Source organism: Corvus moneduloides, chromosome 7 (assembly GCF_009650955.1).
Source record: "Corvus moneduloides isolate bCorMon1 chromosome 7, bCorMon1.pri, whole genome shotgun sequence".
Taxonomy (NCBI): domain Eukaryota; kingdom Metazoa; phylum Chordata; class Aves; order Passeriformes; family Corvidae; genus Corvus; species Corvus moneduloides.
Window position 1 is genome coordinate 22984514 of NC_045482.1, and position 19196 is coordinate 23003709.

Below are 19196 nucleotides of genomic sequence, written 5' to 3' on the forward strand. Positions count from 1 at the left end.
ACTGAAGAGCTTTTGGAGCCCAGAGACAGGCACAGTTTTATAGTTCAGTATATAATTTCATTTAGTGTATATATCAAAGCCCAAAGGAACTGCTGTGCTCACAAACAGAAATGCTTCCCCATGCCCCAGAGACGATGCAAGCTTGACTGAAGCTGTGTGTGTGCAGTGTGCTCACAGAGGCCTGCTCCTGGAAAGCCCAGAGCATCTGGCACCCACTGCTCCTGTTGCCAGCGCTGGGGTTTGAAACCACTCCCTGCTCCATAACGTGGACTGAGGATTTATTTGAGAGTGAGGCCTGAGCTTTTCAGCTACATGAGTGCAGAGTGCCAGATGAACTCCGCAATGTCTGGTTCTTTTGGCATTGTGTTTTCTCCTTCTTTTCGACCTGTAGCTGTGCAGTACCCCAGGCAGAAATCTCCTCTGTGTTAAGCCTGAATGCCTTGGCTGAGTTCTGGAGAAGACATTTGGCAGAGAGAAGAGAAACTTTTTCCCTTCAAAGCCTGAGGGTATCAGCATGGTGGGGTATCCAGCAGAGCTGATGTAGCAGTGTGCATTTCCTTTCCCTCATCACTGTTTGTGGTACTGTTGATCTGGAAAGGACTCTTTGTAAATCATTTGCTTTTCTTCCCCCTCCTCCCCAGAGATCCTGTATTCAAACTCGTACATTTCCCATACTTGAAGCTACATGTTTTTTATAGTATGGAAGGCTTTGTCTTATTTTTATTGCTAAGGCTTTTTTATTTGTTGCCAAAAGTCTGTGTGCTACATTTTGAAGATCTCAAATAATGAGAGGGAAAGTCTTGCTCTCTGTCCCTTTTTCTCTGTGACAGCTTACAGGGCTTCCATGTTTCAGAACAGAGGTATAGTACTAGCAGTGAAAGACTATTAAGCCAGGACTGCTGCTGAAAAGTCCATCATCATACAAAGGCCTCAGCATGAATGTACTTTTTAAATGTAAATTAGGATCAATTCTTTTTGAACATCTTCCAAATATTCAGAGTTATGACACTTTAAAAATACACAAGAATCTCTCCCAGTCCTCTGTTCTTCCCAAGTGAATTGCATATGACTTTGTTCCATGGGAAATTCTGAAGGTTTTTTCCACCCATTTTATTTATTTTTTAATCAGTTATATATTTGTTAATTCTCTTTGAAATCTAAGACACTCACTCTGGATTATGCAGTTTCACAAATGTCATTAAATATTTTGAAAAGAGTGGCCCTCCCAGGAAGAGGGGACAGCTCTGACTGCCACTGATCAACTGTTTCCCATCTGAGATGGAGGTGGTAATCTGAGAAGCACAGGCTCACTGTTCTGGATGTAGCTGAAAGGTGAGCAGTAGCAAAACTTGACTATTCAGGTAACTGGTTGCTGAACAAGTATCCTAGTGGTGGATATAGGTTTTGGGAACATTGTTTGTTTCTTTATCTCATGGGATATAAAACGATACAGTTTAATTAGAAACAGAGCAAAATGCATCTAAATATATAGCTGTAAAGCCAGATGCTCAATTCTTTATAATGGTATTATAATATACTAATAAAAACCTCTTCTGAAAAGGGCACCTACTGCTGTTTATATCGCTGCAACAAAACTAGTTAATTTTTTTGCCATGAAAAAGGGGAAATTAATTTGTGTTTCTCTCTATGAAAATTTTCAGGTTCTTGTGTGTTGCAGTGCTGGGTTTGGTTTAGCAAGCTGCAGCTTTCCCAGAGAGAACAGCTGGGCTGCTTAGGGCAGGGCAGCCATTCTGCCTGTAGTCCTTTCTGGACTTCCCTGAGCTCCTGCTCCGGCCAGCTGGGCTCTGCAACACGGTGAAAGCAAAGGAGGCAGAGAAGGGACCCTCATGGAAGCCTCAGAGGACTTTTATCGTTGCATCTTGTCCAGGTGGTTTCCTGAGGCAGAGAGACCCCGTGGTCAGGGAGCAGGCGGTTTTGTCAGGGGCCCAGGGGCAGTCCATGGGCAGAGTTGGGGTACAGGAGCCAATAGGGAGAACCCGAGGCAGTGGCCAGGGCTAGGGGCAGGGGAAGAAGGGGGGATACAGCACTGCACTTGTGATAGAAGGCATCTGAGTGCCTTTAGGGCAGCAATTTTCATGTGCAACTACTGACAAGGCTATTCAAGTACATGGGAAGAGGTTACAGTTTCCTACTGTTACAAGATTGAAGAATAAAACCGTGTTAAGAAAGCAAATGGTCTCATCCTGTTGTTTTCTTACCCTAATACTACAGAATGGACACAAATTATGCACTGAAAAAAAAAAAAAAAATCTGCATTTTACACACAACTGAAAGCCTGAAACAGTATTATTTGCAAATAAATTATCCATTTCCGTGGCTCCCTGAAAGAATATAAAAGATATGAGCACACAGGGTTTCACATAGCCACAAAAGATACAGCTTTTTTTTTTTTAAATAATAATTCATTTGCAAGCGTAACCAAAAAGTACCAAAAAGGTTCAAATTACAAGCCTGAAATGTTGTTTCTACAGTCTAATGATTTCTTTTATCCTTTTCTTCATACTGAGAAATGGTCACTACTCAAGACAATGACTTGGGAAGATGAGAAATTAACCCAGATGAATGCCAATATGTATTTATAAGCCAAGCTCATGGCAGGGCTGCAGACGTGCATGTATTGATCTACCACTACTTGCTGTTTTAATCTGAAAGTAAGGCAGTATTTCCACACTCATCCATAAATCTTGGCAAATTTCAGCCTCACTGATTTCACAGAGCCTACACTAACAGCTTGAAAGAATAAAACTATGAAGACATAACAGAGCAGTTCTTGTTATTCATAACTCTTTCCTCTTTCCTCTATTAAACAGTAGAGATCAGCTTGGGAGCATAAATGAGTCTCTCTACCTGAAGACCTTTTATTTTTCAATTCCTCCTCCTCCATCCAAGGAAGCCAAATTCAGTCATTGTCAGCATGAGATGCATTGTCCATTATTTTGGCTATTCCTAAGCATATTTCTTTTTCTTGTGGGAGAGAATTAAGGAAAAGGCAAAGGGAAAATAAAATAATTTATCTACACTTCCCAATACTTTTTCTCTTGTTTAGTCAGAAGAGTATAAATCAAAATGATTTTATCATCTGACTACAGGCTTAGCTAGTGTGAGATTTCCTCCTCTCTGGATAGATAGGCAGACATCTATTAATACTACAAGCCTGTATACTTGCAGAAGACTACTCTTTAATTTATTCTTGCATATCAGTTTCACTTCTGGTGAAGGTTGCTAACCAAGTCTTATACCCTCAGTTTAAATAGATGATGCTCCAAGGAAGCCAACAGTCCACAAAACCATGACATTGGAGACTGCCATAGTACAAGGGCACTTTCAACCACATCCCATTTCCCAAGCCCTGATCCATCTGCCAACTCCGAACGACAAAAAACTGTTTCTTGTATTGTGAAAATTGCATATATAAAAACTACAAACATATATATGTACATGCATACATAATGCTTTTTCTTGCATTGAAGATGTCTTTTTGCTGGTATAATGCCTATCATTGATAACTTTTTCAAAATACATCAATGTATTTTGTATGTTTTCCTTCCAGTTTTGTAACATTAAGACGCCTCAAAAGCCAACAGGATTTCCATGACTTGGCCTGCTGGGTTAAAGTACATTATAGACAAAGATGCCTTTTTGTCCTTACCTCTATCTTGCACTAATTTAACACTCCATCTTGGAAAGTGCTGACTGCCTCTCTTCTGTCTGGAAGGCAGAAGAGGAAAAAACCCAATACATTCAAATAACTTCCCGTTTCTCTGAACTGCATTTTACACTGGTACTTTTATGAAATACTCATAGTAACATCCTGCTTTCAACAGCTATTCTATACTGGAATTAACACCTTGTAGCAAAGAAACTACAATAAAGTACGAACTCCTTTAATTTCTGGTAACTTAACGTCAATTGTATCAGAACAGCACTAAATGGACAAATTACTCAAAATCACTGCTAAGCCTTCCAGATGCCTTGTCCCCTTAATAGCATGGCATGTAGACTTTACCTCTATTTGAATCTGCTTCTGTAGTCTCAAGTCCCAGCTGTGCTGAATAGCAAATATCTCCATTTCAATAGGGAAAATGGTTGTACTGAAGTAGTTCTCTCCAGGGGTCAATATACTTCAGAAGGGCATTTAAGTGGCTGTATGTTATTGAGCAGAAACATCAGCTCACATATTATTGATTGTAACTGCATGGCTCTGTTGAAAAGATGCCTGCAGTAGTATTAAGTGCTGAGATAGGGACAGAGGAGTGTTATGCATTAAAAAAATACTATCCATCTGTTGCCAAATTTTAGATAGATGAGCAATCACAAGCTGTAACACAAAATCTAAAGCGCAACCTCTGCGGCTGATGCATCAGGGTCATATTCAGTGACACTTCCTCAGTTTCACACTGCTTAGACAGTCTTTTGAATATTGATTGAAGCAAGCAGGAGGCAGTTTGATTTCTGCAGTTTTGCAAAGAGTATGTAATAGATACTTACACGTAAATTTTAAATATACCCTTTTCTTTAAAAACACCATTAACCTGTTCTGATCCCATCGCTGCAGCGGCTCAGCACAACTGAAGCCCTCTGCACCATCAGTTCACTGAGCCCTGAGCTGCAGCCAGGGCAGCAGTAACACACACTGAGCACCACCAGACTGCCCTGCAGAACACAGTGAGCTGGCTGAAATTCATGTGATCCCCAAACCCTCAGCTCCAGTGACTTTTGCATAATGACTATGTCAAATATCATCATGGGAAGGTAGGTCCAGTGTCCCAGACTGCACTTTGGCAGTATGCCCAAGGAAGAACTTGGATCACTAGGCTTCATAGATGACAGAGGTTAATCCTGGCCTTACAGGAAAAAACTCAACGCAAAAGCATTTGTGCAAAGGGATGAGTCAGCTGGGCTCAGAGAAAATTAGGACCCTCCAGTTGGCTGTGTCAACTGCAAGCCTGGATGGAATCTACATTAAGCAGAGTAAGACATATATTCAAAGTTTTGTAAAAGGAGCATCTGTGGGAGTTTCACAAACCCAGAACATCAGCTGCCACAGAAGGGACTAGTCAAAAAACACATTCGTACACAGAGTAAAGAAAAACCAATCAAACACTGCATGAGTGCAAAGCTGACAGGCAAGCCCAAAGTCAGTAAAGCTAATCCTGTATCACCACCTTTCTTGGACAGATTCAACAATATATGCCAGCAAGGAAGCTTGTATGATATGATGACAGTGTTTCTGGGCTTTAAAGGCCTTTTCATTTCAGAGAGCCTGAGATGACTATTTCTTTGCCTGCAAGAGGGCAGCAGAACAAAATTTCTCCTAGAAGTTATAAAGTACTACAGGAAAGAAGCCATAACTTCTATCTGAGGATCAATCTCAATGCCTACATTTCAGACTTTAAAATAGTTAGTTTTCTAATTTTTCCAATCAATTTAACTAAACAAGATGCTTAAAACAATTCAAATAGAAGCCTTAAAACACTTCACATGAAAACCACTCAGAGGCAAGGAAATGTAATGAATACAATTATCACATAGGAAAGGACTGAGAATGCAAAGAGGCAATGGCTACATCCAGTGTCAGAGAGCCACCCCCGAGTAAGGAGTTAAATAGTATCTAGGTCACTCTAAAGTCTTTCCTGCACACCCTCAGCTCACTGCATATCGGAAACGCTGTGTGGGAAGGCCAGGGAACTAAACTCACAGACCAAGTATGACTCAGACTGCAGTAATTTAATGATACTTTTATTCCCTTAAATTATCTTTGGGATTAAAAGAATCCACACTCTTAACGAGAAACCAAATCACAATGAAAGGAAGAAATCACAAAGTAACAGATCTTTGAGTTAACAAAAGGTATCTAGAAACAAATTAATTATTAATGGCAAGGACCAAAACCTTTCCTTAACATACTATATGGTCAGAACAGCAGAAAGCGAAGAATTTGAGCCCCAGTCAGATGTTCTTCTGAAAGCCTAGTGAGGATGATCTCAGCAACAGGAATGTCAGAGAACTGCCTGCCAAAAAAATAAAGGAGAACTGTCATAGCTAAATGCTGACCTCTACCACTAGGGGAAAGCAACTTGAGAGAAACAGCCTCACACTTCCTCTACCACTGAAGAAGTTGAACTCAAGAGCTGTCAAATATCTTTGGCACAAGCATGAACAGAAGAAAAGTATTGGATCCTGAAGAAGGCAGAACACCAATGACCCAGATCCAAATACAAATCCAGCACAATTCCTGAGGAAAAATTAAAATTTCTGCAAATTCTCTACCCCTGAACAAAGCAGAAGTTTGGAACAGAGACTAGTGAGCAGAAGAAAACATTACCCTCAGAAATACTCCCTCCTGATTATAATATAAAATACTGAAAATTTACTCTTTCCTCTGCACTTTAAGCTGCCTCCCCATCTCTCGTTTATGGAAAAGGACAAAACAAGGCACAGTAACTACCAGAAAATGAAGAGCAAATCTAAGATGCCCTAAAGGCACTCAGATGCCTTCTATCACAAGTGCAGTGCTGTATCCCCCCTTTTTCCCCTGCCCCTAGCCCTGGCCACTGCCTCGGGTTCTCGTATGTAGAAATGTAGATTATCCTGTATTTTCTTAAATGAGAGTGGTGGTAGTACTAAAAAGCGAGTTAGCGAAGAATTCTGAGTATCTTTTAAATTAATTTTTTTTTTTTTTTTTTTTTTTTTTTGAGAGGCAGATTCCTTGATTTTTCTGATGTTGTAGCATTTACTGGCAACTTCTTGTTTGGATCAACTTAATACATGTTAGTTGTTTTATGATAATTTATAATAATTGTGAGATTTATTGTTTGTGACTATCTGAAAATCTGCAAACTATTTTCGTACAAAGGATCCTCTCTTCTGTGTCTCGTGGTAAAACTTTCTGTAATGCTTTCAGTGGAAGAGCACTTCATATAAATTATAATATTCTATATTAGAAGCAGAATAGTAGCTAATTAGTTTCTAAACCATTCTAATTTGCACACATCACTTAATATTTAAATATTTTTCTCAAAAGAACAATGCCACGTAATTTATAAGGAAAACCAGAGTGGTCGTTCACTCTCATTGGTTAACAAACTCAATAGATCATTGGCAGGAAACAGCACTTTTAATGTCAACCAGCATTTGTGTCCCTGCAAACAGATGTTTGAAAACCTTCACTCTTCATAGTTTACGCATTTAAAAATACTTCATATGTGTGTTTTTAAATGGGTAAAGAGAAAAATCTCTTAAAAGTGTAGGCAAAAATTAGTTAGGAAAAATCAGTTTAGTTTTGCTGAGCTCTAGATTTCATAAACTGTAAAGATGATGACAGACAATTTCCTTTTCTGAAATAACAGACGTTTGTTTGATTTTTATGTTCTTTTTCTTCAGTTTAGGACTAAGCAAGCTATGATTACTTAGACAATATTTGCACTTCAAAGTGTGTCAAAGAGGCAAATCTGTTTGTGTTTCTGATAGGTTATTTATCCTGCTTAACCTATAAACTGTAAAGTAACAAGGCTACTGAACTGACAGATAGCCTAGCAGATGGTTCAGAGATTATGCGAAATCACCTCAGCTTGTCAGAAGTCAGGTTGGGTTACTACAGGGGCAGAGGCGGCAAGAGGCACTGAACAGGATCGGTTTTCACAATTTGTTGCTTGAAATTCCATTTTTCTTCACAGCATGTGTCTCCAGTTAAAACAGCTATGCAGTCAACAAATTTAGGACCAGCATGTTCATATTCTGACTTTCATAAGAGTCATTAGGTTGATGAGAATCTTTAGGTGTCTATGAAATATGAAAGCTGATCTCTGGTGCAGGGCAAGAGGTCAACTCTGCCACTTCAGCTGCTATTGCCCTCACCTTTTTCAGTGTCTGGAGCTGTTGTCTCTCCCTACCATAACATTGAGCAGTATTCTCTTGTTAGCCTATGGAAGATTAAATGGAAGTTAAAGGCCGTATGTTCAGTAGTAAAAATCATTTTGCAGCTGAGTGAGGATAGGCCAAGATTCAGGGCTTTGACAAAAATCTTTCCCTGAAGAGAGGTGATTATTAATCATAGCTCTGCCAAGTATCTGAATTCACATCCTCAGTGGAGCAACTGAGGCTACAGATAGTGATAGACTTGTCAGAGAAGTTACAGGTTCATCCTTCGGTATTTGCCTTTTTCTTTCTTTTAAATTAACAAAAAAAGCCCTCAAAAACCCTAATGTAAAGATTTTTATACTTACATTTTAAAATCTCTTATTAAATCGATTCTACAGCTGTTGTGTTTTTTCTCAAAGTAGCATCAGTTGAATTCTTCTTGATGCCTGACAGGGCATAATATGAGAGCCTTCCCTTCCAACTCCAAAAGCATTTTGCTGGGAGGGGGGGTTGTGTGTGTTCATACTTAATGGATTCTTTTTAATATTTTCCCCTCCATGACTGTGTCATCATAGTACTGAAGAAAAACTGCTTTTTCACATACTGCAACATTCTTAATGTTATGAAGTAAAACTAGATAAACATGCCCTTACATTTTCGTTGATTTAAGATTGACAGAGAAAACACCTCTGCAGGCAGTTCTTGGAAGTCTGTTCATTAAGGCTCCAGAAAGCCACACTGGGAAAGCTACTTTAGTGTCAGCTGAAATATTTCTGAAATGTTTAAAATGCCCAGAGACATTAAAACCTAAAGTCTTCCTCAGCTGTGCTGAATGAAAGGACATTGTGCAGTGGGTCTTGCTTTTAGGATAATCAATTTGTCATGCAAAAAGGAGCATACTAATTGGAAAACCTTTGGAAAATGTAATAAAAATAGCTTTGGAATGCTAACGGGACTCTTTCCCCTTGAATTTCAGTCAGCTTCTGAGGAATGGATAGAGGTTATTCACATCTTTACAAAGCAAGAGCAGAAGGAAGCAAACATTTCCTGATTCTAAAAACATGTCTTCCCTCTCCCCACAGCTTATCTTTGTCTGGATCAGGAAATAACTACTCTTGGAAAAAACAAATTAGGTAGCTGAAAAATAATACTTTCCAAAATCTTTTTTTATGTGTCAATTCACTGTCCATTAGGATTTTGAATTCCTGATTATTTTTATATCTAAGGAGCATTTACATTTGTGTAGAGCCTGTACACTACAAACCAAATACCTATTCATAAAACAGTTTATCTGTTGAAATGAATATTGTCCAAGAAACTTAGAAGGCATTTGCTCACACTTTACTAAATTGTGTATGTCCATTGTGCAAAGCATCTGCTCCTCTAAGGACAGACAACTGCAAGAGATGAGAGAATATCTGGGCTTGCATCTGGTTTTGCTGCTTTTGGTTAGTTCTCAGGGAAATATGGAATTGTAACCTACTGAGCCTGAAGAAAAATATTTGTACCAAAATAATAGTAGTTTGCACTGTGGTGATGTTGGTAATTGCATTGGTAATGATGATGACATACACTGATTCTTATTGAAACAGAAATATACTAAAAGAAGTATTTAAAAGAAGAATTAAACATAGCTTGTGAAGAAAGCTTTGCTGATCTTAATGAAGAGTTTACAGCAGTATATAAGAATATTGATATGACAGTAAAGCCAAGGTTCTGTGGAGCCTAGGGTATTTTGGGTATTTTAGTTGGGGGATCTTTTTTTTTTTTTTAATTTTACTTTTTATTTTTTAGCACACAGGTCTCAAAAGTATTTACATTAATAAGGAAACTGTAATTTTTGTAATTTTGTAAAAAAAAAAAAAACAAAACAGTAGTTGGCTTTTATAATAATAAATTCTAATTTATTTGGAGCTATTCTTTATCTCCCAATTAAAATAATAACAAATGACAATGAGAACTACTTGGATATTTTGAAAGTACCATCTTTCTTCTGAAGTACCAAAGTGCCAAAGGGACAATTAGTAAGAAAGGAAGGAACTAGCTTTATGTCAAAACCACTTGATCATTTAACAGCATGTCATCAAAATAACACTTTAATTTAGGTACACAAATAAGTTCTGGTTTGCATATAGTGAAAAATATGGTCTAAAGCCTGAAACAGGGCATATCTCAGTTAACCCAGTGCTTGAATATCTGATACTAGGAAAGGAGACTTTACTAAACCAAATAAATAGCCAAATCTATAACAATTTCAAAACAGAACTCATACTAAGCTAGATTATCCATACCCATTAATTGGGGAAAAAAAAATAGAATAACTGCAACTTTTTATGTAATGTTTAATTAAGCACTTAGAATGATTGGTCCAGCTTTTGGTGGTAGATACACCTACTATGTTCTGGTAGAAAACCTTTAGGTGCGTGATGGCCATGAAGCAACTGAGTTACTCCAAAGAATTTCTCAAAGAACAGTGTGTCTTCCAACAACAGAAAACAAAATACGGACAAAATGTTCTCAGCAATGTTTCCTTCTGCACTAGGGCATAGATGTGGTGAAGAAGAATTTAAAAATGGAAACCATATGGTTTGATTCTGTTCTCCAAACTCAGTATTCTTCTGGATTGAATACATTTCTTTATCAAGTTTTTGTAAGAAATGTTTACCCAAAACTAAAGAGTGGGATCAGAGTAGGCTATCACAAGGACTGGCAGTGTTGTATTGACATTTATTTTCTGAAATTCCCCTTACTGGAAAATTAAAAATTTGATACATAGAGAAACAAAAACTCCCTGTGTTTGTCCAAGCTTAAAAGGGAGCAAGAACTTAAGGTTCAGTACACGACTTTCCCAAAATGCAGCAGAGATAGGGAAGTATGGGAGCCAGATAAAACTTTTTGTGCTTGGTTTTTGGATCCAGGAGAAAAGATTGATGGCGCTGATTATGTTCCCTTGGCTGTGCTGTTGGCTTAGAAATGCCCTGAACATGGGAAGATCAGTGAGGAACAGGAGCAAGCTGTACCAAGTCAGCTCTTGCTGACAACTCCCTTGACTTTTTCTCAGACCCAAGGAATTTTCTTTGCTCCTTTTGCACCAGGTGTTACAGTGGAACTGGGAACTCCAGCAGAGATTAAGCCTTCCCATGAGCTGTTAGGGCTTTTCCTCTTCAGGTCTCAACTGAGATGAATGGAGCAGCTTCCACCCACTCCACAGGCAAGATAGATGGTGGTGTGGTCCTGGCTAGGAAGACCATTGGTTGCACATAAATGTTTTGAGTCATAGTGTTCGAAACAGAATACTCTGTGTTTGGGGAGGTGAGGATCTTACCTTAAAAGTTGCACATCACTGATTTGCAGAAGTCAGTGTTGGTTGTGTGCATTTATTTAAGGTCATACTGAAAGATTTCCTTTCAACTGGAATTTGCTGCATTTAGAGTACGTACAAGGTACCCACTGACATGTTGTGTGGTGAATAAGGCAATCCTGAATACGAAAAATTTTTCTTGTTTTTCTTGTTGTCTCTTTTATTTTTAAAGCTGAATTACAGACTAAGCAGGCCCACCTGCTTTTTCTTTTTAGTGTTACAATTAATATATAGGAATTGCTTTGGAAGTATTTGCTTTATGCATTTTCTTTTAGTTATTTACCCTAGTCAAAATTACAATTTATTTTGATGTGGATCTCTTCAGCAGCTGCATTATATTTTAGGATTAATTGGTCTGGTCTCCCATGTGACCTTCCTTGCTGGATCTGCCTGTTTGTTGTGCTTCCTCCAGTCTTTGAGTCTCCTGGTGAGAATATTGGCTCCCTACCAGAAAATTTTGTGTTCAGCCAGGTTCTCTTTCCTTTCACAATTCCACCTTAAAGTGAATTCATGTACTTGGAGCCACTTACAAGTTACGAAATCCATGTCTGGTTTTACCACATGATTCTGGACTGTAAAAATAAGAGCATTCCATGAAGGGCAGTGATAAGACGCTAAGATGTAAAAATTAATCTAGAATAAACACAGAAGATATGCAGCATTGTTTCTGCATATCAGAGGAGTTTTGACGGCACTACAGTAATGCAAACTGTAACAGCAGGATCCCTAGGAATGTTCTTTTTACAACTGGAATGCTCTTGGGCAAAGGGAGATCACTGTTCATGTTCAATACAAAGTTCTGGACAGTTCAGGATGGAGGACCTAAGCAGCAATAAAAGGTGAGGACTTTCCATGATAGCAGAGGTCCTTCTGGCGTATTTCTGTCCAAGTCAACATCTTGTGGTAGAGAAATCCTTCACAGCAAAAGCTGGAAGACAGGTTGAAAGTACTGCAAAGGGAAGCTTGGTGGTATGAGGTATATTACATTATGTTGTGGACAAAGATTTGAACAATTCATTCCAGACAAACCTTACCAAGCCTCTTGCTGCCTGTTCTTGCTGTACCTCCCCTAATGCACACACAGATAAGTTCTTTCAACACTCAAAACAGCACTTGGGGCAGAGACTTCAAGCTACTTCATTCCTCATTCTTTGTCATGCTCGTGATGGCGTCTTACCACCCTCACATTTCTACATATGTTCGTTATACTACCAGATGTACAAAGGGAGAAACATAAGTAGTGGTTCAGGTTGATTCATGTACTTAGTTTTCTAAGGACCCTTCTCTTTCAACGTCATGGAGGTTGCCAAAATTAGACTTCAGAGATGTTTTAAATATCAAATGTATCCCTAGCTATTTGCAGTGAATCTGTCGGGATGATTGTTTGCACTGGTTTTGACCATGTTGCTGAACAATATGACTAAAAATATTATGTGGTAATGCTTCGCTTCAAGTCTTCCACTTCAAAGGCATCTAAGACAAAGCTATACTGCAGTGTTTGACATTCATGTTGCCTGGCAGTAGATTTTGGGGCAGCATGAGCAGGTGAGGCTTATTTTTTCATTTCTGCACTAGGAGTATGTAATGAGCAGTAGTGAACATTATCCTATGAAGCAGCTGCACTGCTTTTCTTCCTAGCTTGGTTTTGAACATGTTTCTTCTTTATGTCCTGTGCAGATAGATGTTTGTATTGGTGTTCTGTCCTATAACCATATCTGGTACACTGGGTCACAGGCAGCTGAGCACACCCCTGTTAATCCCATACCCAGTGCACCCTGGCAATTATTTACCTGCCTCTTACTTAAGCCCTCTCTTTCTCAGTGTGTGAGTTGATATTGGTATGAGTGCTGTATAGAAAACAGATACAAAGCTGAAAACATCTTTCCATCTCCAAAGATAATTCAGACTGAAGAATGTGTTAATACCACTCAAAAGGAAAAAAAAAAAGAACTCTCTATTGCTGCTGAACACAAATTTGATGCTATTTTTGGGAGAAAAATAACCCACTTAATAAGAAATATCTAGTTGCTTGTCATCAGCCAGATTAGCAGTTATTTCTTAAGACTGGTACTTAACTTAAAAGAAAGCATGTTTTAAAAAACTGTTTCAGCTGAGAGGGAATGAGCAATCGCCAGTCGCTGTAGAAGCAATTCTGCCAGCCATGGGAATAGCGCTCTGCTGTAGGTATGAAATCTCACCAAGCATGCAGTGAGGCTGTGGAGCAGGAGAGAAGCCTCACCAAGTGCCTAAGACAACTAGATGTCTATAAGCTTTGAGAGGAATTAGGATCTTCAGGCAAGGCCTAACATCATAGGCATCTTTGGAATACAAATTTTCTCTTGCTTGCTGTAATCCTTTTTGTAGGCAGGCAGTACGTACGAGTTTACATCCTGGCCGGTGTGTTTCATAGCTCATTGATTTCTGCAGGGTATTGATTGCAGTTGCACCCAACAAATGAGCAGTTGGAGACAGGAGCTTGTGTTAAAAGCAGAGTATAAGGACTGTAGAATTCATGGGGAAGTAAAGTTTTTGCGATGGTCATAATTTGAAGGAAGCACTTGGGAGAAACTGCTATAGTAATTCCCCTGGTATCAGAGCACATGCTGGGAACAAGGAGGGGGTGCATCCTGCTGGCCAGGCTCAGAGCAGGTAAACTGCTTTGTGTCTCATGGCATGAGTGGAGAACAACTCACACATGGGAGGGAAAATTGTAGGAGAAATCCTGGCAATTGCTGCTATTGTTATACTGGTTCCCAGTTTGTTCCTTGACTCACACTGCTGAAATTTCTTGGCAGCTTTCCATGGTGGCTGGTTCTTCACAGGAGCCGTGCTATCTAGGACAGTACAATAAATCACTAAGCCATCTTGCACAGTGGAAGGTGGTCCATCAAGTTTCTGTAAAGAACAGATGTGCAGACACCCATTCATGGGCTCGTGAGCATCAGCGCTGTGGGCCAGAGCAGTCCAAGCCAGCCCGGATCCAGCTGGCCGGGTTACTGTGTGTACATAAATACCCAAGGCTGGAGTTCTTCACCACCACCACTTTCTATGCTCTCAAGAACTGAAACAGTAGCAGAGACAAGATCATCCTTCAGGGATTTTTTTCCCACAAAAGGCTATGTAGCTCTTCACTCTAAGAAGCTTAGTGAAGCTGATAGGATATGGAGAATGCTGGCTGTCAAATGTCATGCTGGGTGCAAGCACCCTGAGCAGTTTGTCTCTCTCACAGCATGTGCCTTTACTCTGCACTCAGAAAAATACTGGAGAAAATGAGAGAAGTTTTGAGTTAGGGACTATAAAGCTTTCTGAATGGAGTGACGTATTTGGAAAATAAGTGGCACTAGTAAGGAAGTATTTGCTCCAACTATTACACACAGTTTCTATTGCTTTATTACAGCTTCTAACATGGTAAATTTAAGTATGCACTGATTTTCATTGATGCTTGTATGTTTTTAGGCTATAGATGGATAGTTCTATTTTATATCAGTGTAGATGATCACAGTTTCAGATAAAATAAGGAAGCCACCACCTCATGGCTTGTGTCCCGGGTTTACCCCCTTGCAACTATTTGAAGCCATCCAATAACTCATTGCATAAACAGTAGGGTCTTGAAACTGGTCACAAAGAGTGATAACTACATTGAAACGTGTATTTGAATGCTCTGTGGGGAAAGTACTTTGTAAATAGGCTTTGTCTTTGAATAACTATCACTTTGCAAGTGAACATTTATTTGAATACTTGTAACAAACTAAGCTTAATTTATTAGGCTTCTAATATATTTTGAAGAATTTTTAAGACTAGTACACCTACTGCAGAAATGGAGTTAGTTGACTTTTGACATAATATCTTTTTGAAATTATAGTCACTGTTGAAATTTTATTTAGCAGATAAGATGGCAAAAGCTCATTTTTCCTCAATTCCCCTTTCATATACTGATAACATTTCTCATAATTCTCAGTTCATTTTGGGTTCCTGTACAGTGATAAAGAGCCTCTCAGCAGCCAGTGCATAGATACTTCTGTTAGTGTAATAAGTTACATTACATTCTCAAGTGAAAGCAAACTCCTGTTGCATCATTTCTTTCTTCTGTGCTGAGGGCATCCTAACAAGTGTAGTTGACAAGCAAACAGAGGGGAAGGAGCTTGGGAAACCTTTGCTGCATTTCCAGTCCCACTGTTGATGCAGGCCAGGAGAATTGCTGCTTTTAAATTAAAAGTGGGATTTTTATTCCAAGCGAAATTGCAAGTTTTCACCAGCAGCAATAAATTCTACTCTAAATATGATTAAAATACCTAATTCTGATAAACTTTGCAGAGTGCTTCAGGAACAGCAATTGTTCTTATAGCTGGGATTGCTGTCCTCCTGTTTCCCAAGCTTAGTTGCTCAGATCTCTGTGTGCTCACATTCGGGCTGCATAGCAGACTTGGCTTATCAGGTACTGAGAAGCTGAGAAACTGGCAATAAGAAAATTCTAACTTTCCTGAGGGATGTTTTTGTTTTAGTTGAAATTGTTTATATTTACAGAAATGTGCAGAAATTTTTGCCACCTTTGTTGATCAGTTTTCATAAATCTTGCACTTGTCACTTTCCAGAACAGAGTAATATTAAGTCAGAGGTAATATTTTTGTGTCTGTCAGTTGGGGTTTTGCTGGGGTTTGCTCTTCTTTTTTTTCTCTTTCCATACTGTGCTAGCTAGCAAGCCTAGCACTGACAAGGCAACTGGTCTGCTTTAACTCATCTATATACTGAGAGAGTCCCAGCTTATGTCTAAAACATGATCTCTTATGCATACCAAGATTTTAACTGCATTGAATTCTTTTCTATAAAGCGCTGTTTTTCTGGCTTGCCCTGTGATTCTGTTGTGCCACTGAGAATATAGGGCAAATAGAACAAGGTTGTGCTTGAAACTGTTGATATTTTTTGTCCTTTCCATCTGTGTAGGGGTTTGCATTCCATAATTATATAATCTATATATTGTTTCATTTTGCGTAGAGTAAAGGGTACTATGATATAAAATATAGTGATTTGTGTGTCTATTATAATAGGATGTTCTTTTCTCATTTTCCTTACGGATGTGTACTACATTTTAGGTATGGGAAAATTGTATCCACGAAGGCTATTTTGGATAAGACTACAAACAAATGCAAAGGTATGTATATTTTCCTTTATACTGCATTCCCCTGAAAGTCATAACTGATTCTATAAAATACATTAAAGTTGTATTTTAAGTGCTTTTTACCTTTGTTGGTTTGGCTTGGGGGTTTTTCCCATTCTTATTCCTAAACTGGTTTTATTCTTGCTGGTGGTTGGTGTATTCAACGCATTTGCCTCCAGTGGAGCTGGCAGACAGCCGGTGGCGGTGGCGCAGCCAAGCCAGAGTGAAGCTGATATGCACAGTGCTGGCTGGCAGCTCCCCTCTATTTTAAAAACAAAAATGGAGTTAAAAGCAGCTTTTCCCCTTTTGCCTGGATAAAGTAGGGAAGCTTGCAGATGACCATTCAACTATACTGAGCATCTTAAAAAATTATACATTGTGGAAATGAGCTCCATTGATTAGTGTAGCTTTAAGCAGCACTTAATTACACGTTCCAGTACTCTAATTGTGTTTTGTTATGTTCGATTGAATGTATTGGGAGCAAAGAGAGGGTTCATTTTCAACAAAGTAATTGCCGCTGGAAAAAAAAATTTGAACTCCTTTAGATAAGCTGGATACATCAGTTCATGGATTTTCATCACTCACTGCAACTGCAGCGATTCCTATCCAAGCATGTTTGTGGTGGGAGAAGGTGTGGTAGCAGACACTGAAATACCAGATTTCAGACTTCCGTTTTTTTACAATTAAGAGGATAATTTCTAAGCAAAGTGAAATACTAAGACAGCTGATTGAGCAGTGTTAATAAGCATAATGCCCACGAATGAGCAGGAAGCTGATAGGCAGAGGGAGGAGAGTTCATCATTAATTAAGACAAAGCTTTTGTGCAGAACTTGGAAGCAGTGCAGGGACATAGCTTCTCAACTCCCCATCTTAAGCAGATTAAACAGGCACTGCAGAATACAAAATTTCTAGAAAAATTTTTCCTAGCTTGTATACAGATGTCGTTGTGACTAAGAAAGAGGAGATACCCTTTTCAATTATTTGAATTAGTTAATGCCTATGATTGCACTTAACTGATTTAGTCTGTCCATCCTGTCAGTTCCTCAAGTGTTCAGTAGTCCTTTCAGTGATACAGAAATTCTCACATTAATTCTTTAAGAGATTTAAGATGACTTTTTCAATACAGAATTTAAATCTCACTGATGAAAAGCTGGTTGTGATAATATACTGCAAGGTAAGGCTCCAGGGAAGCTCACTGTGTGTCACTGAAATTGCAGTGGGAGCATAAGTAGGCAGAATGCAGATATCTAACTGGAATTTAACCAAAAGATTGACAGCATCTCTGGCTTTTGCCAGAAAACACACCACGGGATTTAAACTAACTGGAACAAGGAGCACTTGAGTTTCTGTATCATCTGGAAGGTGGCAAAGCCAGCTTTGATGGCATGCTTGGTGTCAGTATGTAACTTTGTATTACACCCTGCAGTGTGTTGGTGATAACCCAGGCTGCCATGGGTGTGGAGAGCTAGTCTGGGGTATGGAAGTTAGTCTTGCCTTGGCAGCACAAAACTTCATATGAACTAATTCACTTTGTTTCATGTCAGGATTTAACAATCCACACCACCACGTGTTACACAAAACAATATGCTGCTTTCTTCAGCTTCTTGGCAGCATAAATAAGCTTGCACTGATGTACAAGGCTGCTTGAGTTGTTTTTCCCAAGTTAAGAGCTTTAAAGCTGATTCAGTTATAACATTAGACAACCTTTTATCGGTATAGATATATTGTAAGAGGATACTAATATATTTTTAAGAAATATTTCCATTTTCTACTCATCCAGAGGTTATTACACTGTTGGTTTTCTCATTTGTTTTCTTTTACCCTGACTTTAACTCTGGAAAGGGATTTTAATACTTGGGCAGTTCATTAGTGGAAAAGAAGGGGATTGAAAAATGCATAGTGAGGGCTGCAATAACATCTTGTGGAAGTAGCTTTCAAACTGACTGCCTTTTGGTGAGCCTTGAGCCTCTAATTCCCAGGCTGGATTAAAAATCCCAGCCTGTAAGGTCAGTGTCTGTTAAGGCCAAGGTATATTGCTGTTTGGACTTCTTGGAATCCCTTAGTTATGTGTTGTTGTTCAGAATAAGAAAAGAGGTCATTGTAAATATATGGAATTTGTTTCAAATGGCATTGAGTTTATTTTAATACTTAAAGATTGCATTATATGGCATAGAAAATGCTTTCAGGACAATTTTTCACATTCTTCTTTCAGTAATAGGAAAAATCATTTGCTTTCACTAAAGCTGGGTTTTCACTCACTTTTAAATTTAACTGTCCTTTATTTATATACAGTGAGATAAGTAATTTACCAAAAATTGGGTAGATATGTTGGGGAGATATATTGGGAGAAATTCCTCTCTCAGTTTTGAATAAACAAAAAGTAACTTAAAGACTTATTTGTTGTTTATTCAAATTGGAATAAGAATTTACTTCAGAAAAATTAGCAGATGATGCTTTACTTGGTGATCTCTGAAATAATCTCTGTTAGAAGTTACATACCAGATAATACAAAGCAAAGCTCTATACTGCTTGTTAGCAATTTGGCCAAAATTCTTATAATGAGTGGGCATGGAAATGGATTTGTTCCACTTGGGCAGATCTCCAACAGTTCAAGGTTCAACTTTGCTAGGTTTTTTTGGGGGGGTGGAACTACATGAAGAGCTTGAGTTCAAATTGTCCCTCTTCATCAACAAGAAAATTGTTTTAAATAACTGTGCCAGTAGCATGCTTGTTGGATGTGAAGTGTTTGTTTATAAGCTGGTTGATGTCTTGTTAACAAAGTAATGCTTTCCCTTTCAG

The 19196-nt window shown here is 38.7% G+C and overlaps 1 protein-coding gene across 4 annotated transcripts in view; it reads left to right on the forward strand.

Annotated features, from left to right (window-relative positions):
• The window catches only part of RBMS1 (RNA binding motif single stranded interacting protein 1), a 147397-nt gene that overhangs the window by 87697 nt on the left and 40504 nt on the right, over positions 1-19196 (forward strand). For all 4 annotated transcript variants that reach the window (XM_032115271.1, XM_032115269.1, XM_032115272.1 and 1 more), the window contains exon 3: positions 16333-16391. In XM_032115271.1, coding sequence (XP_031971162.1) covers positions 16333-16391 — 59 coding nt within the window. The remainder of the gene's footprint in view (positions 1-16332; positions 16392-19196) is intronic.